This window comes from Zosterops lateralis (assembly GCF_965231275.1).
Source record: "Zosterops lateralis genome assembly, chromosome: 1".
Taxonomy (NCBI): Eukaryota; Metazoa; Chordata; class Aves; order Passeriformes; family Zosteropidae; genus Zosterops; species Zosterops lateralis.
Genome location: NC_139762.1, coordinates 143,078,823 through 143,104,257, shown reverse-complemented (window position 1 = coordinate 143,104,257; position 25,435 = coordinate 143,078,823). Strand labels below are relative to the sequence as shown.

Here is a 25,435-nt window from a genome sequence, read left to right as displayed (position 1 = left end):
CTGTTCCAGCCTAGAAATACTATGAAGTACTGCAGAGGTCTTGTGTGGGCTCTTCAGCACAAAGATAAATCAACCTTTTTGAACAAAAGCCAAAGAGGAATATTTTATCTGAGTAATTTACTTTATGACATGTTCTCAGTGTTTGGTCAAAACATGAAAGAAGCCCTTATGTAGATGTGATCATTCTGAAACTTCATCCAGATCCCTACGAATAGATTCAGGACACTTTTCAAAATTTTTTTCCCTTCCTTTTCCTGTCTCTTTGCTCATCTCTTTGAGAATTCAATAACTTGTTACTAGTTTTTATCTTGGTTTTTTTGTTACTCAAATAACTTTTTTTTGTAAGTGAACATAGAAATAATTACTAGATGTTTTAAAAACTTTCAGTAAAAGATAAAAACAGCCCTCTGACTCAAATCCAGGCTTTATGACATGTTTTATGAAATTTACACCAATGTTACATACCACACTGATGCTCCAAAAAAATGAAAAATGTAATATGTACTAATCTAATTCCAGGAATTTAAAGGGGAATGTTTGCTTTTTCAGTTAGAATTGTGTGTAAGACTTTCATGTTCCTTACTGACACTGAAACCTATGAAAAATACCATCCATTGAAGGATAGGCAGGGGTTGGTGGTCTGAATTGGAGTTTTAAAATACTTTTAATTATAATTTTCATAGATTATTTTGTTTCCCATCTCATTTTGTTTATCATTTTCTCTAGAATGAAGAACAAGGAACACATAATAGCATTATATGAATGAGATGAAATTACTGAGGTACTCTTGAGTCTAATTTTTCTGAGTCCTCAAGGCTGGGACTAACTGTGCTTGCAAACTGGCATCACACTGTGGCGTTGAGGGAGTCACTGGAGTTCACAAAAAGCAAGTTTGCCTTCTATAAAAAAGGTGTCAGAAATGTTTTGTGAGGATGTACGAATATCTCAAACTTCTGGGTAGATACTCACTTCTGGTTTTTCTTGCATCATCTGTGCCTGGGGAAATTATGTTACAAGGATCTAAAAACAACGTCAATTGTCTGTAATGTGGTGATTGTAAAAATGTAGGTGATTGGAAAAAGTAGGAGATAGATAGTCAGGAAAAATGTGTACCAGGGAAATAGAAGGCAGCAGAAGACAGCAGACCAGCAAAGGTATCATCCTTGCCTTTTGTGAATTGACAAATAGGAAGTATAACCACTGTAGGTGAGATGCCACAATTACAGGTGATACGAAATGGTTTGAACCACTAAAATACACACAAGGCATTAAGTGAAGATTTGCTCTTAGATGAAGTTTATGAATGGATCCACAACCATGTCTACAGGAGGGTACTTTGGTGTTTATTAGTGGGATAATACTATGTGAAGAGAAAAAAAATTACACTGATTCAAAAAATGTGCTACTAGAACTGCTTACAGAAAGAAAATTTACAGTGAAACCCACAGTTCAGCAAGAGGTCAACTGAAGAATCTATCCTATTTCTGAATAAACAGTTCAACCTTGTGCTTTCTTTTGTGTTTCAGTTTTCAGGCACTAGATCTTACATTTCTATCTGATAATCAAAGAGCCCAGTATGTTCAGAAATCTTAAAGATGGTAGTGGTAGGATCATGAGCAAGTCACCTTTCCAGGCATGAGTAATTTGTGTTGCTCTTTCTTTGAAATACTCTGAGAGCTTATTGAAGGACAGTGCAATTAGCAGGATTTAGTCTCGTGCTTTGCCTGAATTATACACTATGTGCTGTTAAAGATAGGGACTCATCTGCCAAATTGTCAGCATACATTCAGCCCCTTCTAAAAAAAAAAAATCTAAAACCCAGAATAATCCCTGTACCCCTCTTTGCCATTGAACAAGGGTCTGACATGACTGATGAGCATCATACAGCACAGCCTTTTGTGTAGTGCACATAGTAACCAAGTCACTGTTGTCACTCACGCTGACCAGCCACCCTCAGGCAGTGTTTATGTTAGGTTGGTTCCCAAACTGTGCAGTACACAGCAGTTACTATTAATGACTGGGCAACTTGCACTCTTTTTGTTATTGTTGTTTCAGTTTGAGTTTTTTTTTTTGTTGTTGTTGTTGTTGTTGTTGCTAGTGGACCTTTATGCCAATAAAAGAAAACCAACAGCTATGAGTCTGTTAGAGCTGTTATTACATAAAAGGATGGGAGAAAGTGAGAGGTGATCCCCAAAGATTGTGATCACTGAGAAGATCACTAGGGCACTTGCACATAGAAAAAGAATCAAAAAGTTGGCTAGCAAGTGCTCAGGAAAAAAACAGTGGGAATGGCAGACCTGGATGAGAAGGAATAGAAGAGGAGAGGAGTAAGTGGTAAAGAAATGTGTAATGAAGGACAAGGAATAGTAAGAAATAAGAAAGCCACAGCAGTAGGATTAAGCAGGACAGTATACTGATCAGTCTCTAGATGACAAAAGATATTTGAATGCCTTCCTAATAGTGTTTCCATGTAACTTCTGTAGTTGCCATGAAGCTTTTACAAAGGGGAAGAGTAGTCTGGCATATAAATGGAAGGAAGACTGGTCCATGTGGATGAAAATGAGAAGATAGATGTGGTCATTGCAATCAGTCCCTTGCTGGAGCTGTTCAGCACATGTGTGTGAACCGTTTGCCTTTTTGACATTATCAACAGATACTATAGAGTGCTCTGAAATATGCAGTAGCACTCAATAGAAGATGACAATCTCAAAGTGCTCTCTGAATTACATATAATGAACTTTGCTATTAAAAAAGACTTAACAAAAGGAGCCAGCTGGCTTAAGGAGAAGGTGGCAGATGAAAAGAACACAATTCAAAGAAGTGTTCACACATTAAGGAAGTAATTTTAACAGGCTTTCCCCAGACTGTAAGTGGGAATGGAATTATACATTGCATGTAAATGTCAAGTGACAATAATGTCTTCTGACTTAAATCAACCTTGCAACCTCTTTCCTATTTTTCTTCAGATGAATAAAGTTTAACTTGTGATTTCCTTACTAATCATCTTAGTAAGTAGTGGGTGAGTAGACATTTACTGCATGGGTAGATTAATGTGACATTTTCACAAGACTTCATTTCTTAAAGTTTATTACTTGTGGGTGTGGATCTAATTCACAGCTGTTTTTGAGAGAATTAGGTATGCCGTAACTCATTCAAATTCCATACTTTCTTGGTGTTTTTAGGTTTTATCTATGCTTTGTTAGAGGTGTGTAGTCTGGTCTGATGTCTCAAGGTAATCAAGACTTCTCCCCTGAATATACTTTCATCTACAGGCTTGGCTCAATCACTTTTATAGAAAAACAGATTTTAAATTGAACAAAATTGAAAAACATACAGTATAAAGGAGATAAAATCTCTCAACTGGTGCATGTTAGCCACACAAATCTCAATCATAGTCCTGTGGTTCTGAATTTAATTTATTTTAGTAACACAACAACTGATAGCTATGTCCTAGTTTACTAGTTCTGTTTAAGTTGAAACAGAGGCAACATTTTGCTTCTTGTCTGGTTACAGAACATTTCAGTTCTGTTCATATTCCTGTTTTTTTCAAAATTACCCTTTGAGAAGCCACGAGGCCCCTCAAAGCTCCTTTCCTACTGTGGATAAAGATAACAGCATTATATAAAAAACATGCTGCAACACCATCATCTGTGGTGTCCTGTAAGCCATCAAACAAATTCCTGTTTCCTCTCAAAATCATAAATATTTGTGTGTGTATGAGAGATCTAGGCAATACAGACTTGCATTTTTTTTTTTTTTGCACAGAGATAAGCATTTTTCACATAAAAAAGTAGCAGCTCCTTGTAATAGAACAATTTTTTTGTATGAATTTTGTGGGAAGTGAAATTTCAGCAATGGAAAGATTTAGCTCTGTCACTTACCAGCATTCAAGCAGCAGAATGAATGCCACATACCAGCATTTCATGCCAAAAAAAGGAGATCTGCCAATTCACAGAAGAGGTTTTATGCAAAGGAAGCCTGCTAGAGGCAGAAAGAAATGCTGGTTTTCATTACACTTAAAGTTTGTGTGCAGTCTTTGCCTTTGCCTTATCTGTGTAAGAGGATTTTTTTTTTGGGGGGGGAGGGGGGGCGTTTTGCTTTTTTTGTTTTGTTTGTTTGTGGTTTTTTGTTTTTTTTTTTTTTTTTTTTTTTTTTTTTTTTTTTTTTTTTTTTTTTTTTGGTCAATTTGAGTAATTAGAGGCTCTGAAAACACTAGCTTTAGTGTTCAGTACTGTGGTGTGGTTAGCACTTCAAGTGCCATATCAATATGTGATTCATGCTGAAGTGGATGTTTTGCATGGGGAACATCACCTGATCTTTGCTTGCATGAGACACTGGTTTTCTAGATTCCTTTAGTTTAACCTTGATTGTGTTCTGTCTGTCAGTTCTCTTCAGCAGAAACTGGAAAATATCCAAAGCACATGGAAGTATCTGCATTCTCAAAAATTAACTTTGGAAATGATACTCATATCAATTTCTACTAACCTTCACATTTCTGAGAATCTTACAGATCAGTGTTTCTGATTTTAAAACTCCAACCTTTCTGTTGTCAGCTGTATATTATGAATCTGATTTGTCTTTTGTTTATTCATTTATGTGTGTGGACCAGTGTCAGCTCTGTTTTAAGAGACTCCACTGCTTTGTTCACAATGGTGTAAAATGTGGAGTTGCTGCCAGCCAGATCTGTCTCAAAAGCTGCCTATAAAACTGGATTGTTTTCCCACCCTGAGCTTGCTGCTCAGCTGCAGTACAGCCAATGCCCCAGCTGGTTAGCAAAAGAGCAGCCATGCTCTGTCTGGGGCTACCAATAACCTTTTCTAAGTTCTGAAGTCAGGAATGCCAAGGGTTGTAGAAGCAGAAATATCAAAATTTAGATTGGGAGGCTGTGTGGGTTCAGAGAGAGAGAGAAAAAAAAAGTTTTTAAGCATCTAATCAAAATACTGGGCATTGAAAAACCAGACATATTTTGGCATTTTTCCTCCCCCATCTGTTTCATTTTGGGTTGGTAATGTTAACATTTAAGTGCTTGATGAGTGTTCGTTTGTGTCTGCATGAAGCTGTTGCAGTTGGTTGTGGAAGCTTAGCTTAGATTCTGTGGGATTTTTGTGTGTGTGACTATAACTATGACCATTGAAATGCCTGAAATGAGACAGTGATGGATTGTCTTGGAGAGAGGGGACTATCTGGGTCTTACCTTCCTGGTTGATATATGTTCTGTTGCTTTACCTTGTGCACCCTGCAGCCTGCTCGTGGGGGTTGTCTGCACTGCAGGGAGCAGGTCACTGAGCTTTGCTGGGCACTTTGGTGGTCACTCAGCTTTGCTGAGTGCTTTGTGCACAGCAGCAGGACTGACTGCTGTGCAGTGAGGGGCTGAGGGTGAGACCTGAGCACGATACAGCCCTTGGCCACTTTGGGACGTGACTGTCCCATGCTCTGTCCCAGCTCACGGCGCTGTGTCCGGCCAGGACAAACACTGCTGGTGCACCATGTGGCTCCTGTTTCCTGTCGTGCCACAAGTCCAGTCCTTGCAATTAGATTTCAGCTCGGATGTAGCTGCAGCAGGCTCAGATACTGTGGTAGCTTAAGTCCAGCACCAAGACAGCTACATTTACTGAAACATTACGGTGATTAAATAAGCTCTGATGAGAGCTTGTTAGCTCTGAGCTAGGCTGGCTCCACTTCGGGACAGAGAGGTAATGTTTCTGAGAATTTTGAAGGTCTTGGGTGAAAAGGGCTTGTTTTCCTATCTTACTGATACTTTTTTTTTCTGAAAAGTCTTTCTAACCCATTTCTCTTTTCCCCTAAATGGAGGAATTCTAAGTAATTACTGCATTTACTTTAATGAAGGTACTCTTTGAATGAGCTTCCCTAAGATGAGAAATAAAATTGGTTCATTTACAGAAGCAAAGTTTTTCTTGTGAAAAACCTAATGGTATTGTTTATTGCTGGCTCATAACAATCATGCCTTTATTAGAGACAGACTTGCACTTCACACTAAAATATTTGTTTTTCACCTGTCAGTGCAATTTAAAATATGAGCAGAATTGGATTTTGGCAAGAGAAAGCATTAATACAGTTGACTTGTAAACAAAAACTGCATGGATTATCTCTGTAGAATTCATAATGTGCCAGTAGAGATCTTGAGTAATACAGAAGAAATTGTGCTTTAAAAAGATCTAACCAGTTAGAAATGAACTTGTTGGAATAATAATAAAAAATATTTGGCTGATACTCATTTCCAGGGGAAATCATACATAAACCAGCCTGTGAGTTTTTTATAGAATGATAAAGACGCATAAAAAGTCTTGAAATAAAAATTCTTCATTTTAAAAATCAGTTTTACAAAGTGTTCTGAGAGATCAAAGAGTGGCAATTACAAGGCCTTAACAAATACTTGCTGTTCCTTGTAAGGGAGAATATTTCAAGGAAAATTTCCCAAATTCCAATGTTACCGTATCAAGTTCTGAGAGGAAAAATGGGTAGAAGAAGTACAGCACTAAACCCCTTATTTTTAAATATTCCCATCCCTCACATCTCTTGTTCTGACGAAAGCAAGGTCAGCAGCAGCTTAGAGCACTGAACCAGGCTCTGCTGTGTGTGGTGCAGACATATCCATGCCTCCAGAGACAAGAAACATTTTGGTAGTCATAGGAAAATTCTTTCCCTTTAGAATTAGTTGTAAATGTTGTTTTCAGCCCTCATTTCATCATATGTTAAAATCCACTGGGAAGAGAATGATATGTGAGTGTGTGTGTTTGTAGATATGTATTTTATATATAATAAATATATATATATTTAGGAAAACATGGGGGAGGTTTTTTTTTATTTATTTTATGAGAAATTGGTCAGATTTCTTTGAGATAATGTATACGTTGTGCTTACTTTGAAAATACACAGGTGTGGTGGTTCCTTATCCTTTTTCGTGGCAAACAAGTTGATTTAGGAAGTTCCACCCCCCTTCCCCCCGAAGTACGCCCCAATCTCCATCCTGCTACAGTTTGCTGCTCCCTTAATTGTACTGGTACAACTATTTGAATATCTGCACTTCAGACTCCATTACTGGAATAGCATGGGCTTGGGTTTGGAGGACAGATTGATATTTTTAGCTTGAACTGTTTCATTAATCCAATTTATAGTATGACCCCCCCTATGAAAAACTCTATTATCCTGGCTGATGGGCAGCAGAGGAGGAACATAAGAGGAACAGCAGCAGGGATGAGTGCCTGGGGAAATGACCTGTGAAACTCACTTTGTTGCCAAAGAAAATGTATGTGAACCTCAGCCTTGGTGTTTCCTTGCTGCTTGTGTCTGTCAACATAACTTGTGTTTCTGTTCTTCTTGGGCTTGTGTTGTGCTAGTGTTGAGGAATGCTGATTTACTCATTTGCTGAAGAGAGAACTGTAATTCTGGGTGGATGTCACAGTAAGGCCAGGAGAGTGGTGTAGAATTATGATAGTGCAGAGCTTGAGTTGCTTCTCAAAACTATTGCATCTTGTAAATACTTTATCCTCTTTTCAGTGTTCTTGCTTACTAGTTATATTGTCTTTGTTAGCTTTAAATCGGTCTTTCTGCAAAATGACGTAGGTGTTTATTGGTAAAATAAAGATTAACCTCACCATGACCTTGGAATTTAGTAAGGAAAAAAGAGATACTCGTCAAGTGCTGGTCTCTTTTGTCTGAAGGGCAGGAAATAGTCTGGGAATTGCACAGGCCTTAGTGTCAAGCAAAAGGCCATTTTTGTTTGGGAAAATTGTGTGGATACTGCCTATGTTCACGTCTGTATGTGGCATCAAGTATAGAGCTTACAATAGCAAAAAATATGTAGATATCTATAAAACTGTTTTTCTGTTTCATAGCCAAGTATGTTTACTTCTGTGAGAGTTTAGTTTATGTATTTGTATTACTTGTGTGTCTCAGCTTAAATTAAGCCATCTCTATTTGTGTGTATCTGGGCAGATAGATCTTTGCTGCTGCTCTAATGTCTAAACTGGGATCATTATAGCTTTTTAGCCTTCCTCTGGTAGTCTGGGGAAAAAAAGGTACCATAAGGAAGTTGCTTTCAAAAGCACTGTTGGCCTTGTTCTGCTGGCGGTGGAGTTAAAGGGAATTTCAGGTTGAGGAAAAGTGTTGTGATTATTATAGAATAATACAGCTGTTTTCAAAAGTGGTTAGTAATGCCAGGTGCCTCAGTTTCCCTGTGCCCACTGTGAAATGACTGTGTTCAGAATGTGTGCAACACCCACTCACTGGAAATAGTGGTCCCCTGAGATGTTTCAAGCTGGGCACTCAGCAATTGAGATGTTTCAGGGTGGGTGTTCAGACCATGCATGGTCTGTTTCTATTGAAATTCTGATTCTCTGCAATATAATGTACTTGGGTTTCTTTTCCATGGGATTGGCAGGAGCCTCCTGGGTCACTGACTTTGTTGCTATTTCAAACAGTCATAGCCTACAGGGAAATGGTTTGGAATACAAGACGAGGGTTTTTTCATCAGGCATAGTTTGTAATCTAGCAGACACTCTTGGCTCAACTGACTTTAAAAAAAAAAGAAAGCCTAAGCAGAGAGAAATGGATGATTGAAGATTTTTTTTCCCCATTACTTGTTGGATAAAGCAAATGTTAAATCCAGACTGAAAAGCACAGCCCTTTCTTTTCTGAAGTACAACCTCAGAAGACTTTACTCAGGTACAGGAAAACGCTTGACCTAAATTCAAGTATTGCAGTTTAATTTGCATTTTTTAAACAGAAGCCCCATAAAAAATAAGATGAAACTTTAAAAATTAGTCACAGGTGATAGTTCTAGTGTTACCTGTGTTTTTGTTCTCTATGCTGGTCTTTTCTTTACAGGTACTGCTAGTCCTGCCTCACACACTCCTCTCAATTTTGCTCCTCCGACTTAGATTTTTTTCCTTTGGTAGAATACTGGAAACTCACATTCCGCTTCCTTCTTTGCTTGGGAGGACTTGAACTTGAACTCACTTCTACCATCTTCCAGAAAAAAGGCTTAGAGATGAGGTTGTATTGAAGAGTGTCATGGAAACCCAGAATGGTTGAGGTTGGAAGTGACCTCTGGAGGTCATCTTGCCCAATCCCCTGCTCGAGCCAGCCCATCTGTCTAGCGTAGAGTTTTTTTTCTGTCACTCACATAATTCCATTTTGTGAGCTATACCTACCTTTCACTGGAGTCTGCTATCTAGGTGAAAGTATTGGTCTCTAAAATCATGCACTCTCAGTCTCTAACTCTGTGCATGTGAAAATTTTCTATGCAAAAGGAGTGGCTTTGTTAGGGGACAGTGAGGGAAATATGGCTACTAATACTCTAAAGCTCAGTTAAGGCATTTCCTGAGAAATTGGAGGTTTCATTATGACTAGCTTCAGCAGTAAGTAGCTTCTGACTATCACAAGGAGGGAAATTTTGCAATTACTGCCCCACATTCCCTTTTACTGCACCATTTGACATTCCCTGTGTGGTTGTTTCTCCTCTTATCAGCAGGTATTTTTCTTCTCTTATGAATTGCAGTGGTTAGTGCCCTATCCAGACAGCTCCATGGAGATTTTTTGGGCATTCTGCTTTCAACTATTTCCCTATGCGAAGAAACCTGCATTGAGGAGATGAATTTGATTTTCTCCATTTTTTTTGCCGTTCCTTTGTATGGCTTCTCATTTATTTTAATTTAGCATTTTCTGTATTAACCTTCTTTTTCTGCAGTCTAATAAGTAAAGTATGTTGCATGTCAGGGAAATGAGATTTTGAAAGAAATCTTTGATGAAAGTTTTCTGAGGAGCTGTCCATGTATCTGCAGGAGAAAAAGTGACAATGTACCCTCAGTGCTGTAGAAACAATCAATTTCCTGCTTAAGTTCCTCTTGGTTTGCATAGTCTGGAGTGATGTGGCAAGCTTCACTCTGTAGACAGAGGGGGGAAGTGAGACAGTGCTCTCCTACATAGGTCTGTGTCCTTTCAATGCTGAGCATCACTGCTGTCTTCTTCAAGTGTGTTGTCAATCTGTTCTTAAAGAGTGTGGGTTGGTTGAGAGATTTTTCAAGATCTCCTGTCCAATTTGAATTATCAACAGTTCTGAGTAGACCAGAACTGGGGGTGCAGAGGGTAGTCTTAACACTTTTGGATCTGCAAATGAAGGACTTACTAAAAATGACAGCAAAAATACTTAGCTTTATTTTGACTTGAGAGTGTATTTTCTCCTCCAAAGAATGGAACTAAAAAAGGGAGTCAGAGAGCTTGTGTTCCTCTGCTGTCAGCAGTAACTTGAAACCTGCTGGCCAAATGTGTATTTTATCTGCTGCTGGTGCATATGAAGAAAACTGCCTGCTACCACTGTTAGTAGTGGCTAAAGTGATGGGTGTTTGTGTTATGAGTGTTTTAAAAATCTGAAATCTACTGTCAAAATTTCTGGGCAATGGTATACTATTCCTCTTCTGCCTTCAATAATGGGAAAACCTTGAATTTCAGAACAAATATGTAGTGCCAGGGGTAGAACTGACATGTCCTACTTTCTTTAAATTGAAATTTTGACTTTTGTTAGCTAATGCTACAAAGATATGAAAGTACATGTGTATTCACCTTAATCCACATTGTCTGTGCTTAAGCAGTCATTTTAAGTACATTTTTATTTGTAAGTTTGGAGCTTTCTTGTAATTTCATGGTATTCCAGACTGTTTTGTGTTTAAGATAGTCTGCAGTGGAAGTGAATGCTTATTTAGATCGGTGTGTACTGGCTGCAGGACAGCTGTAATACCCTAAATAACAAATACTGATGTGGCAGCTTTTGCATAGAAAGAGGTAGTTGTGAAAAATCTTTAGAAATTTTGCTAACTTGTGGATGTATACAGGAAACTAGAGTAAATATGAACTCAGATGTTAGGAAATGCAAGTTTTGGATAAATTTTAGATGAGTGTTACTATAGGATGTATTAAATCAATGCTGACTTGACTCTATTCTGTTGTTGCAACTTCTGTTTTAACACTATGGGTTCATGATACATAACTTAGTCCTGGCTGATTATGGTTTAAATCAGCATTAAGGCACCTAAGCATGATTGGTCTCTTCAGAAGTGAGAAATTGAACCCTTGCTAGTCACTTCCTGCAATTTTGTTCTTTAATATTCAGGGAGACTTTTCAGAGTAATATCCCTGTTTCCATTATAATAAGAGATCATAAAGTCATGAGAGCTGGAATTCATAATTGCAAACTGCATATTCAGCCAGCTAATTTTAACATGATGCACGTGGGCCTTTGAAAATGGAATTATGGCCTTGAACTGGGTTTTCTGTGAGTAAAAATTTTAATATTGCAAAATGTATAATCTCTGAGTGATGAGGGAAATGACTTGTTGAAATGCTTACTAAACTCAACATATTTAGCCTAGATAATAAGGAGACTACAATATGCACTTCAATGGTATTTTGTGGCAGTAGCTAAAAGCATATGCAGAGAGTTTGGAATGCATTCCTTAGATATGAATTAGAAATAAGATTAGGATAACTTTTGATTAGATAACAGAAAGGCACTCATCCAGCACTTGCAAAGTGTTTGATTTTGGTGTTAAGCTAGGTTGTTGGCCTGCAGAGTGCAAGGTTTGAGTACTTTGGAGAGTTGTCTGGCTTTGTAGCTGGAGTCTGACTGGAGGATATTCAACAGTCAGTGTGCTCATGGTCTGCTGGAAGAGAGTCAGTGCCATGAATCTCTTTGCCACGGATCTCCACTGTCACCCTCACATATGAAACAAAAGCAGCAGCAGGGCTTGCAGTGAGAATAACAGACAGTGCCTTTTCAATCTTTCAAAAGCCTGATGTAATTATTAAATTTTAATTATTTTTGATACTGTAGTGCTGTTAAACCAGTGGTTGGGACTTGTGAAAATGAGTTGGCGTAGAGGAGAGAAAAGTATTTTCTAATTTCTTGTTCCTTAGTCAGATCAGGTCAGCTGGTGTGTTCTGATTAGTCTGTGGTGGAGTTGTTGTAAAGAAACCTTGAAGGTGCTGAGATCCCTGCCCTGGTGAGCTGTAAAACTTTACACCCCCATATAGTCACCCACAGTTTCTTATCATGTGCACCCAAGCTCTGCCCTGCATCTGCTCCCAACCAGGGAGGGGCAGAAATGCTCTTGGCTCTTCAGGGGAAAGGAAAGAATAACCTTGCACAGCAGGTTATTCTGTGTGTGATGTGGAGCAGTGAGAGTTTTTAAAAGGCAAATAGAATACCTTGTAATGTAAGTTTTCTTTTAAACTTTGTTTTAGAGATGGGGAGGTAAGTGGCTGGGAGCAACATAGGAGATTTCCTCTCAGCTCTCAGCGCCCTGTGGATTGAACTTGAGACAGAAAATGGACTCTACTATCTGTCAATGAGCAGAAATAGGGTATGGACAACAACTGACCTGTACACAGTCCTTCAGATCTATCTGTATGTCCATAGTGCCTCCAAGGGCAGGTTATGATTGTGTGTTAGTGACATGTTCAGCAATTTCCCAGGATTTGTAGCCTGTGTGAAAGAGCAGCAACAGGGAAACACCAGTGAACAGCACTGAGACTTAAAGCAGGCTGGTGGATGGGTAGAACAGTCAGTACAGGAAGAATGTAGAGCAGGATGTATTTGGAGATAATGTCCCTCCTGTGGAGCTGTGTTTCACCTCATGGAGCTTTATTTTAATATATCTCTTAAGTTGCATGCAACGTTATTACTCTTCACCTAAAGTTATTTTTTAGCTATTAGGAGAGACAGCTTTTGTACAGCTCTTTTGCTATTTAAGGATGCACTTCTTTTCCCCTATTTTTTTTTCCAATATTTAGGCCACTGTAGTTTCTTTTTGTTGTGGATATGATTCATTTTGGCCATGGGAGGAGAATGACAGTTATTTGCTACACAAACCTTTCCTGTGATTCATGGAGTGTCCTTTGTGTCAGCCTTGAAGGAGGCACTTCATATGCTTCCTAGCAGGAAGGAAAAATAGTATGATCATAGTTACCAGATAGGACATGGAAACTGGGTGGGAGGGAAGGGAAAGGGGAGAGGGAAATGCTGATTATTCTGAGGAAAGTTGCAGGAATGCCAAGATTCTGTCTGCAGTATCCATTCATTTACTTAATGAAAAATGGATACATACCAAGCCTATATATAATTAAGGGAAACGTCACGACTGTAATTGCCACGTTCACAAAATAGCATGGCTTATTATGTAACTTCTTTTGTGTAAATATATCTTAGCACTTTTCCTTTGTCCCTTGATCCATCCCTGTTTCAGTATGGTGTGATGTTTCTGTCTCTGAGCGGTGTTTCAGATTTTGCTCCCAAACTGATGGCCATATACAGTTGTGTCAGCTTTCTGCAGAGACAGATTTCTGTGTTCTGACAAAATAATATAGTTAGCAACTTAAGCTTGCCAGATCAGAAGACATTTTCCTTTCTTCATAAGAAAAAAAGTAATTTAAAAATCTGTACTACAATTTTCTTCCTAAAAGTAGCAGCACAGATTGGCTATTTAAGTGCTTTTAAAGAATGCTCTGTCAAAGAACAGCCCCTAATGCTGCCTGGCAGACTTTGGGGCTCTTTCACAGAGTCTAGCTGCTTCCTACTGCTTTCTCAACACCTGCAAACTGCAGGATAGGAATAAATGGGAGTAGCAGAAGTGGAAACTTAGGTTTCCTAACTTCCTGATTTCCTGCATGGATTCAGGGGTTGTGGCTGGCTGTCTTCCCACAGTTGGCAGCATTTGATGTGGTACATGCAGCTGTGTCAGGAATATACAGCTGTGGCTGTTCAGCCTGGCAGCATCTCCAGGCTGTCCTTACCTAAGCAGATGCACAGCAGTGTTAGAATGGGAAAGCAGAGGTGTAGTTAGAGATGAAAGGAGTGGAATTAGGAGGAATGCAGAAGAGAATAAAAGTGGATATGAATTACTAATCACATGACCTGTGTTAATTGATTTTCCCTGGCAATTAGGATTTTACTGCTTGAATCATCAGTGCCATTCATTCTTCCATTATTTCCCGTGTTATAAAATGCTGGCTCTGTTTTGATTTTCCTGTAGCTGTGTTTATTGGGGATAAGGGGTCTAATTATAGCTGTGAACTATACTGTACTGAGAGGGCATTTAAGTTTCTTCTGACTATTTCTGAGGCAATGTGATGAGTCATGAAATATAACTTTTGCAGAAAATATCCTGATTGCCTAATGACTAGGTGTTGGTAGATGAAATTACACATACTCTCTCTTGTTCACATGAAACCAGGGAAGTGTCTTTCTGAGTAAGCTGTTTGCTCAAGTTACCCAAGAAATGTCAAAGATTACAGTTGCAAAATGGGGAGAAAAAAAGTGTATGTTTGAGTAGCTTGGAAACATCTGAGACTTACAAATGCATTAGATATTCACAGCATGAATACTTACAAATAGAATATTTGTAAAGAAAAAATGCTGCCTGAAAATAATACAATCGATTACCCATGTTCCACGTATTTTATTTTGCAGATGATGAAGAAGATATTAACAATATGGAAAAAGTCATGTTAGAATATGCTGCAATGGACAGAGAACTTAATCAATATATAAAAGCATTTGAAGAAACCATAAATCAGGTAAATTATCTCATTAAGTTATGAAAACATATCCTTATTTAAATATTATCTTTTAAAAGACACAGATGTTACATTTAGACAATGCACAACTTGAAAGACAGCTCTTTGGTAGGCATAAAATACTGAAGTTGCCAGTACAACTATTAATTTTTTTTTCCCAGCTTGCTACAGGGTGGCAGAGTTTTTAACTTCTCCCCACCACACTGGCCCCCTTGGGAATATGGGATGAGCAGTGCTTTGGGAATGATTGAGGACACTGTAGTTAAGACACAGTACTCTCAGGTATTGTGGAGGATGGAAGTGCAGATGCGTGAGGCAGCTGATTTGACGGACAAACTGATGGCTGTGGCTGCAGAGAAGGGATGTTTTAAAGCCTGCTTCCCCCTGCCTTCCTGCCACCTGACTTGGCTGGTGCGTGTAAAGGGTGAGCTGGCGGATTGCTCGCTCTGTGAACCGGGGCCTCGCTCTGCCCCTGGACAAAGGATGGGCAAAGGACGGACCAGCTCCGGGCGCGGCGGCACTACTGCCACTGGCCGCCAGGGGACGCCGCTCCCGCACTTTGCCTGTCCCGGGCTGGGCGCGTTCCCGTCCCGGGCTGGGCGCGTTCCCGCCCGGCGGGAGCGAGCGGCGGCTCCGGGGCAGAGCCGGGCCGGGCAGGGGCAGGGGCAGGTCCAGGGCGGCCGAACCGCAGCTTCAGGACACGTCGTGCCGGGATAACTCAACTTCCCGAGTGACCTGTTCCAATGTCTGTCTGCAGAGAGACTTCTCTGTGTCCGTTTCCTACGGATTTCTCTAGAAAAGCAAAAGCACAGCCCTAATTTACCTTCAAGGTGGGAAATCTGTGTTTCAAAATGTTAAGTTAGTAGAGCTTTTCAATTAAACTTGCCTTGCTGTTATCTTTCTATTGCTTTTTGTAAAAGGAAAGCAAAGCAATGCATTTCCCACTAGTTCTGTTGAGATGCCTGCATGGTTTTTCCTTTATAGAAAGATTTTCCTTTATTTTTTTTAGAATCATCTGATCAGATGCTTAACTGAAAAATCTTCATTCAGATAATTAAATATCCATGTTTAAAAAGAGTTCAAAACTATGTCTGCATCAGCAAGTGTTGGACAGCAGTAAATACAGGCACTGTTCCCCATGCAGTCTTTAAATACACATTTCACTTCAGATGTCACTGTAATTGCAGACCTCCTAGTTTATATTGGATGGTTCAGAACTTTTTCCTCTTATTTGGACTATTCATGATTTTTAAAGCTTTCCCAGTAAATGGTAACATAGTCTTCATTGTTGGAGACTAATGATGTATATCCAGACTTGAGCAAAACATGATTTATGTTTTGATTATAAGCCAATTAATTATTGATACCTTATTGTTATAATAGGAATTTCAAGTGATTTTCAACAATTACTTTTTAATTTCTTTCATTCTTTCCATTTATCAGCAAAACACTTTTTTCTTTGAAGTTTAGGACTATAAAGAGCAAGTCTGTGCCTTCATCAACAAAGCACTCAAGTCCTGTTTACTTCAGATGCATCACTGATGATATTTTAAGTTGAGCAGAGGTGTAACTGCTTCACTGAAAGGAAGGTATTTTTGTTGGTTTTGGCAGAGCAGTGATACATTTGTGATTTTTAGTATTGAATTCACCAATATCTATTGTGTGCATATCTGTGCTGGTGTGCAAAAAAATACACCCGGGAGGGTTGGTTTTCCTTTCCCCCCTTTTTTTTCCTCTAATGAAGCTTCTTTGTGTCATTAAAACAAGCTCATTTCCTGTTATTTCAGACCTAAGGTTTTAAAAATGCAGCTCCAAGGTACTTAACATGTTTTAGAGTCTACATGGATTATAAATTTGGTAATGGCTAATCTGTTAGCCTCTAGCCACACTTCTCCTGTCTCTGCTTCCTACTTCACTCTAGGGAATGTCCTTTCCCCTGCCAGCATCCTGAACAAACCTTTGTGAGTAGGAGAAAGAACAGTTACAATCTGTTCTCTGAAAAATAACAGCTCATGCTTTATTTTGGAGCCTAGCTGCATACCATGCCTCTGGAACTGCACTGCCCATCTCCAGTTACCTGTCAGAGACAGCTTAAAATTTGCTTCTGGGAAACAGATACTGTTGCTGAATTTAGGGCTGCACCTGGAAGTAGCTGTGGAGTGGCTTGTGTTTAAAATAGCCTCCACTGGCTTGCTCCCTGGTTCCATCTGAATTCCTTACCTGAGGGCTTTCTCTGGGGAGTTGCAGCAGGTCATTAATTTTCACCAGCAGACTGTTCTTCATAGACAGGATTTGTCTCCAGATGTAAAACACATTTTATCTGATTCTTTTATAAGTTTGTATGTTGATGATTTTTCTGGTCTGTAGTTTCCTCATACAGCAGTGAATCCGAAAGTATATTGTAGCCTGTGTTTCACCTTCTGATCAGTGAAATGTCCAACTGGAATTTAGCAAGATAAGGAGACAGCAGCAGTTAAAATTCCTGATATATTATTTTATATTATGTACCTCTAAATTGCATTGACAGAAAGGTGATATTGTACAATCAAAGGATTGTAATGTAAATAACTTGAAACTAGCATGAGATAGAGTCATATGTTTTCTCAAAGCCAGTTTTTTTGTTGATTTAGGCTGCAGTAGGTGGAATGCAGAAGGTGAGACATACCAGCATCCTCTTCTGGTTGAATCAGCAGCCTGTTGAGCAAGAAGTGAGCAGTTGAATCACAGTGTTTCCAACAATAGACTGTGGGAAATCCTTTGTCTGTAGTGTGCCACTGGATTTTCTTGCACCTGTGCAATGACTGGACTTCTGCTGCTGCTTCTTCTTTCCTTTTTAATGGGTATTTTTAGAAGAAATTAGCCAACATTCAGATCCTTACCATGCAAAGTCCAGAGAGCACTCTTATTTTTGGTGTAACAATGAAAGACTGATGGAGCTGCAGTATCTCTTGCAGAATTTTTTATGCTTTTGAAATGGACCCAAATGATCGGAACCTAGGCTCAAGTGTTTCCTGCTCTGACAGAGTTCTCAAGTGGCCAGAATGCTAGTGTGTTTTGTTGTCCCAAATATGGATTCTTTCACCCAGTGTGCAGAAGACAATCCACACACAGAGTCAAGATAACTGATTTTATTTCTTGTTTGTGCAGAGAACGGGTTTTGATGGTGAATCCATAAAGCGAACATGTATTCAGTATGCCAGATGCTCATTTTTATACACTGTGAGCAATAAAAAATTGGCATTTCCCATATATGTAACAGCCTAACCCTGTAGTCATTGGCTTTGCATCCTCTTGTCTGCGTGTAAAGACCCAGTGCACATTCATTTTACTGTGCATGCTGCCTGAGATAGTGGCTTATGTGAGCAGGGGTGGTCATAGCCTATGACAAGGTATTTTACTGAATTTACTTAAAGAGCACAATGTTCAAGCAAAGGTATACTTGGCATTGTAGTTTGATTCATTGTGTCCTCCTGTTCTTAGTTCCTGTAGGTTTAGATTTCCTGTACTGTCTCATAGTACTTAATTTCAACAATTGTGCCTGCTCCCTCACTCCCACTCAGCACTCTTGATTAGCAGGGATGGTGGTGGTAGACTGATCACTCTCTCAGCTTTTGGTTTCTTGGGGACTGTAAAAGCTGGGGTAAATTTTCTGAAGTCTCCAGACTTCTCTATCTAGATAAAATGAATTACAATGTATTGTAGATCAAACTAGAGAACAAGGAAGGCAAAACTAACTTCTAATGTTACACTATTCCTACTTCTCTTTTCTTCTCCTTTAGGGGAAGAGAACCTGGGCTACTTTGTTTCTTTTGCAGGTAACAGGAAATTGTTGAATGTGGTAATGGCATCTCTGGCAAGGATTGTTTAGTGCTTCCTTTTACAAGTTACTTCTTTGCCAAACATCACTTTCTCATGCTTGATTCGTGTCTGCTTTTTGCTAAACCTGAGCGCTGTGATGGGGTGAAATCCAAATCTTAGTGGGGTGGAAGAAACATTCAGTGGAAAAAAAGTATTTAAGAAAAAAACTAAGAGAAAGAAGCACTTAGAATGAGAAAAGGCAGACAAAAAGATAAAGGAATACACTTGGGAAGTCTTGAGATCACGTAGACATATGGGGAAGATACTGGTTGAAAGAGTGCTAGGAAGGAGGTGGTGTTGAGCTGAAGAAAAAATGGAAATATTAGATGTCGCATTGGTGCTTGGGTTTTATCTTTACTTCCGCTAAAGTTTTCCCATATTGTTCTTGGTGAATCATGTCTATCACCATGTCAGTGGCTGTTGGCATCCTTGTTTTCTGATTATCCTGCATGAAAACTGATTTAAACAATTATAATTGTAATTTAATTCAAAGTTTATTATAGTTTGAACCCAGGAAGTGAAATTAAAATTCACTAAGAGTTAATTTAGTGTTAATTTAGTTAATTTTTTAATTCATTAAAAGTTCTTTGTTGGGTTTTGTCTGTAAAACTACTACATACAACTGATGTGTGTGTCTTGAGAGGATTTGAAGTCTGGATGTGTTGGTCATTTATGCCTATGTGACTTTGCAGCTTGTCAAGTGTTTATTCTTCCTTTGCAAAGACGAAGGGTGCACCATGTTACTTGTACGAGGTGTACATATATATCCTGTAGATCCTTTTGTCTCTACAGGATATACAGGAACTACATATGGAATTGTTTTGTATTTTTGATAATAGTTTTTCCCCTTAGGCTAGTAAGGTCATTGGAGTGTGAATAGGAGGAGATGTTTATTGACTGGGTCAGTGATTTAGAGCAGATTATTTAGTAGTGGTGTCTGTTATCTTAGTGGCAAACTGTGTAAGATGTTGTCCTGCAGAGGGATAATTCCCTTCAGTGATAGGTCATAATTCCCTTCAGATGGGTCGTATTCCAAGTGTGCAGCTGGTGAGTGATCTAAAAGCCTCTGCAGAAAAGTAAAGAATCCTGTTTAAAACTGCTGTACAGTTGAACCCATGGTCCCTGATTTGCAACCTGCACAGCAGAGTTCTAGTTTCCTCACTTTAAAATCATGGTATAATGCTGTAGTGATTTGGATGGTCTTCCTTGGTCTCGTAAAAATGAAAGGGACTTAACATCTTTGTTAACCAGCCACTGCCAGTGTACTTTTGTAGGGCAGGAGTCCTGTTGGAGAAGGTTCTGCCAATATGTCCAAGTTGTCTCTTTTGACAAAACAAACTAAAACAACCAAACACTTCCGCAGTGGTAGCTCCACTTGCAGTGTGGTCTTTGAAGGAACAGCAAGGTCAGGTGGAGGATGTGATTCCAGCCACCTCCCGTCCTTGTTGGCACAGCTAGGGCAGCAGAACTAATGTGATGACCAAGTTCAGTGTATGTGGCAAGTGCCAGCAGGGTCATCAGTGACTGCTGCTGCCTGTTAGAGATAGGGCTGTGCTTAATAATCAGACTGTTACTTAGTTTTCTGTAGAGATAAGTACCAGGAAGACTCTGAATCCCAAGAGATTCATGTGTTTTAGCTGATTTGGGACTCTCTGACAGTGACTGGGACTGTGATACTCATTACAGTGTTGTCAGTGAAAAGTTTTTGACAAGGAGCTTTCTAGTTTCATGGAACAAACAGCTTTGTTTGGTGCTGACACTTTCTTAATAAGCACTTTGCTCTTATTTTCCCTCTTGCTACACTGTCATGACAGCATTTTGTAGGGCAAAATCCACTGATGATACCCATATCTGCAACTGTGACCTTCACTGTACAGCTGAACTCAGAGCATTTCCTCTGATGTCAGTGTTTCTTCATTCTGAAATATTGTCTGCTAGCCATGAAAATTTGAGACCTTCTTTTCATCAAAAAGGTCCTTTGGTGCACAGAAACTGCTCAGGAAGGTCTTTGCGAAGTACCAGAAAAATAGGTTTAGACCTGATGCCGTAAGAAGACTGACCTGGAATAGAGCTGAAAGAGTAAAGTAGGTATTTATTGAAAGGCCTTAAAGGATACACCTTGGGCAGTACAAGAGCCTGGCCAGGGCTACACCCAAGATGAGCCCAAAATGGTCACAAAAATGGATGACCGGTCATGACATTTCATACTTTTATAAGTTTTGGTCCATTTGCATATTGGAGTTAATTGGCCAGTTATAGCTTCAGGTTATGAAGTCCTATCCTTTTTTCATCCCATCCTTCAGTTTTTTTCTCTTCAGTTCACTGTTATTTATACTTTTGGACCTGAAGCTTGTAAAGGTTGTCCTTGTCTCAAGCTGGAAAAGGATTTGTTTTGTCTGCCTGCCAGGTGAAGAGAACTGACTAACGCTTAATATGAAGCTCAGACCTACACACCTAGGTGACACAAAAATCTAAATAATATGAAAGCTAAAACTTAAGGCATCAGAATGGATGTATTTTTTCTTGGGCTGGCAGGGAGAATAAAAGAACTCTTGTAGTCTTTTGCTGCATTTATCCTGACTCTAATTGTAAAAGCAAGTAATTCTATCTTGAAATTCACTCAGAGCATACTGAAGTGCACCATCAGCAGCAAGAAGTCAAAACCCTGGTGAAAGATGTTGTACCAATGCTAATGTCTTTGGAAACTTTTGGAGAACTTGCTTCATCTTTAGAGGTTTTTTTAACAATGGATATCCTCTTGGCCATTATTTTGATACCTTGAATTCTCGTTGGAACTCCTCTTCAGTGCTTGTTTACTTGCTATCTACTAGTGAAGCCACTTCAGACAATCATTCATCATCAGAAGATCATTCATCTTACAGAATAAGCAAAATGTGGACATTGGATTAAATCCTTATAATGACTTGGGCAGGATAGTAGAGGAAATTAATATATGACTCTATAATTATGCCTCTGCATCTATATATATATTATGCCACAGGACTTACTAAAACTTTTACAGGCAAGTGTATTTCCAGCATTAGCTAGCGATGGAGTTTTTAAACATTTTAAAGTTTCTTCAGTACAATTTCTTTGATAGAATTTTTTCATTAATAGTGTGTTTTTTGCTCTGTTCTACTGCCATCTCCAAACAGTAATTCAAACAATACAGCACTGTTGTAGGCATGTGCTCTGCTTCCTGCAGAAACTGGGACAAAGATGCATTTCAACACATTTTTAACGTTTACTTTATAATGTTTGCTTTACTTTTTTGTGTGTCTCTGTATGTGTCGGGCTGAGCATTTGATGGAAGCCGCTTTTTTATTTTCCGAGAATTAGTGATCCATGTGTGTAGTTCTCTACAGTAATATGTTAGAGTCAACATTTGGTGAGCTGCAATTAAAATATTTTTTTAGTGAGCAGCATATAGAGAAGTAGGAATAGTGTTTTATTTTATGTGGGTTACATAGCACATCCTCAGTAGTGTGTCTAAGTGTCTCCTAGCAAGCATAAAAATGAGTCCTGCTTTTTGGAGCATAAATGCTGGAAACTCTTGCATATGAACATAGGTTTGTTTGACTTCACTGTGGTTGCTTACATTGGTCAAGCTAAACATTTTCCTAAATATTTGCAGTGTCAACACTGTAGTTGCTGAAATGGCCCTTGGCTTGTGTGGGTAAGAGTTGGACAGCAGGGGCCACAGCTGGTTGGCAGGGAGGATTTGGGTGAAAAGAAGTGTTCTGGATCCAGGGCCATCACATGGAACTGAGACCTCTGTAGATACGGTGGCAGCAGGGATAGTATTAAGAACAAATGTGCCAAAGCGGTCCTGGGAATCACATCATAATTTGAAAAGTGTGTTTGCTATGTTGTGCAGCAGTGCTGCCCAGTAGGTAGCATACTAGCCTGGGATTAAGGAGGGCTGGATACTATTTTCAGGTCTACTAGCAGCTTGTGTGGTTGACCTTGACAAATAGTTTCACTGTGTACTTTGGGCTGTGGTCCCGTGTTCATTAACACTGCATTTGTGCAGTACCAAATCACCTGGGAGCACATTCTCATCAAATAAGCTAGTTCACATGATACTGTTTATGCTGGCTGTATTCTGGCTGCAGGACACACACTACCTGATGGAGCATAACTGGGCAAAATTAGAATTGGCAGAGCGGGTTACACTCAATTGGTGTGTCATGCAGCTGTGGTGGTTTTGATCTCATATGAGACATCCTGAAACTGAATTTACCGTCTTGCTCAACCACCATCTCAGTCATGTGGACAGCATCCCATATCACTCTCTGTAAAGAGATTTATTTTTCTTTTCTACCTGAAGTATTCAAAGCTATTTGAATTCAGTTTTTAATGATTTTATTTTAACACTGAAAATTGCAACTGGCAGTCTGAACTTTTTCTGAAATTCCAGAAGGTCACACATAGAGCAACTAAAAGTCTCTGTGATTTGTATCCCTCCTTTTCTATGCAATGTCTGTATTTCAGAGTCAACGTGAGTTAACTCTGTCTGGTTTAGCCTAGCCTAGAGAAAGAAGATAAAATTTTGAAATCTAATGAAACTGGTAGGTGTCGAGGTGAAATAGCCAGATTAAAAAGCTACCTTAATCTCATATCATGGATTTTTTTTTTTTTTTTTTTGGTAGATGAAATTTATTACTGGAAACACTGGCGTTGTAGTTTTAGTTCCTCAGTAGTGAAAACAGTATTTCAAATTAATAGTCTCATCTAGAAAGCTCCTGCTGACAGTCCAAGGATTTAAATCCTTGGAGCCAAGGGGTGAAGGTTGAGTGCTAAATCCTGGATGATTCTCAGCAGCAGGAGTTTTTACTTTAAATTAGTTTCTCCTGTTAATTGAACACACCCAAGTTGATCAGTGTCAATGGGGAGGCAGTTTCTGGAATGCCTTCCATAAAATGTCTCGCTTCTAAGGTTGAGTGTTGTTTTAATTACTGTAATTGTTTCCAGAAATTATATGTGTATGTTGGATACTTCAGTATTCCTTCTCCAAAATTTAAATGTTAAGTCAGTCATTTAAAACCATTAATTTTTTTCCTAGTATATTTTTAAACTGATCTTATCAATAAAAATACTCAACTACTCAGATTTTCCCTCAGCAAAATTCTTATCAAGTTTATAATGAATCACAGATACAACGTTGCTTACAGCATTAACTAGATGACACTTTTATTTTTTTGGCTGCTACTTCCATGAATTTGTTTTCATTAAAGAATTTCAGCTGAGAAGGAGTTAGTGGTAGGAGTTACTACTCACATTCCTAGCTTCCTCATAAATTATATTATTTGGGACTTTTTCTTGTTAAGCTGTTCTATACTGGGTGTGCATGCAATGTGTTGCATGTAATTTAGAATGGACCAAAGCCATACAACTTTGTAGTATGGTTTCCTGTGAATGTTTTCACTTTTACAGATCTGTGTATTTGGGGCCTATGTTAAAATGGAGGATATTTCTTTGCTTTATTTTTTGATGCTGGGAGTTAAGAACAGCTTTTTGACATTAATATCATTAAATTGAATAATGGATTTCTCACAGTTTTTAACACATGTGCTCAACCTGTGCTGCAAATGTTAAATAGTTCTTCTTTTTCAGATGCCACATTGCTCCTGTTGAGGGAAGCTAGTGCTGTGATTTAAAAGCAGCAGCATGACTTCTTTGTGTTTGTGATGTGCTGCAGTATGTAACTATGCCCATTTCAGTGCCTACTGAAATTAAAAAAAAAACAACCACAAACAGCTGCCTAGTGGTATGTATGCGTGTTAAATCTTTCCAATTTGAAGAAGAGGGTTTAAGAGCATACCTGAATCCTGCCAGAAATCAATACCAGATGGGACAGTATCTCCCACATGTGGCCCCATTGATGATAACCTATCGTGAGTTACAAACAGTGTGCTTGATAATAAGAGTTGGAAAGTTGAGCTAATTTCTGGTCTCTTATGTTATTCACCTGACCTTCTTGCATAGCCTGAGCAAGCTGATTTAACCAGCTGAAGTACTTCTTTTGTCCGTAGACTTGTGTGTTAACACTGACAGTAAATGAAAAATATTACAGAAGACTTAAGAAAATAAATGTGCGCATCCGATGTGCTCCAGACTTCCTCATAAAGTGTAAAGTTTCCACGTTTACATGAACTCACACATACCACACCTGATAAATTCTACAAAACCAGAGAAATTAAAAGCTTAGTGATGTTGCTACTCTTAGCTCTTCTGGCACTCCTCATATGTTAGTGCCTCACTGCATTGCCACTGTTTCTGTGTGAATGATTCGTGGTGTTTGTTCAACTGGTACTCACCCACTGTTCAAAGCTGTTATGATGCGTTTTTTCCCCTGCAGTCTGTTGTGTGGGGAGAAGATTGGATAGCGAGGGCTTGGATGCAATGGTGAGTTAGCAAGAGTTGCTGGGAAGATGGCAACTCTGGTAAGGGAAAACTTACAGGGTGTGGTTTTGTGGGGTGTGATAATTGTTGTAATACAAAGTGTGGGCTGTAAATGAAATGTTTCTCCATGGATATTTTTATGCTTAGTTGGAGATGATCAAGGGGTGCAGGTGAAGGCTGGGCTGTGCTGGAGGCAGTTTGGTCCAGTTCAGTAAAACTGTCTCTTGAAAGAGGGAGTTTCTGGAAAAGCTATTAACAACCCCACTGTATGCCCTTAGTCCTCACAAAACAACCCCACCTTTCCCCACTGCTCTGTGCTAAATTCCACTAACAATGAGCCATAGCCATCACCACCATCTCCTCTCAGTGTATGCTGGTGTTCAGACTGGAGGGCAGCTTCTCTGCCTTTTCTCTTGCTTCCTCTCTTACATCCTTTAGGCTTTGGAATCCCTTTCTTACTTTCTTTTGGCCTAACCTGGAGTTGGCTGTTGTTGGTTGGTCACCTGCCCTTGGAGAAGACTCAGCAGTGTTGCCTTTTCTCCCACTGGCAGCAGTGCTTTGTATCTCTTGGCAGGTATAATTT

The 25,435-nt window shown here is 39.2% G+C and overlaps 1 protein-coding gene across 1 annotated transcript in view; it reads left to right on the top strand.

Moving 5' to 3' along the window:
* NSMCE2 (NSE2 (MMS21) homolog, SMC5-SMC6 complex SUMO ligase) overlaps positions 1-25,435 on the top strand; it is a 125,456-nt gene that overhangs the window by 11,503 nt on the left and 88,518 nt on the right. The window contains exon 3 of the mRNA XM_083855053.1: positions 14,483-14,589. Coding sequence (XP_083711179.1) covers positions 14,483-14,589 — 107 coding nt within the window. The remainder of the gene's footprint in view (positions 1-14,482; positions 14,590-25,435) is intronic.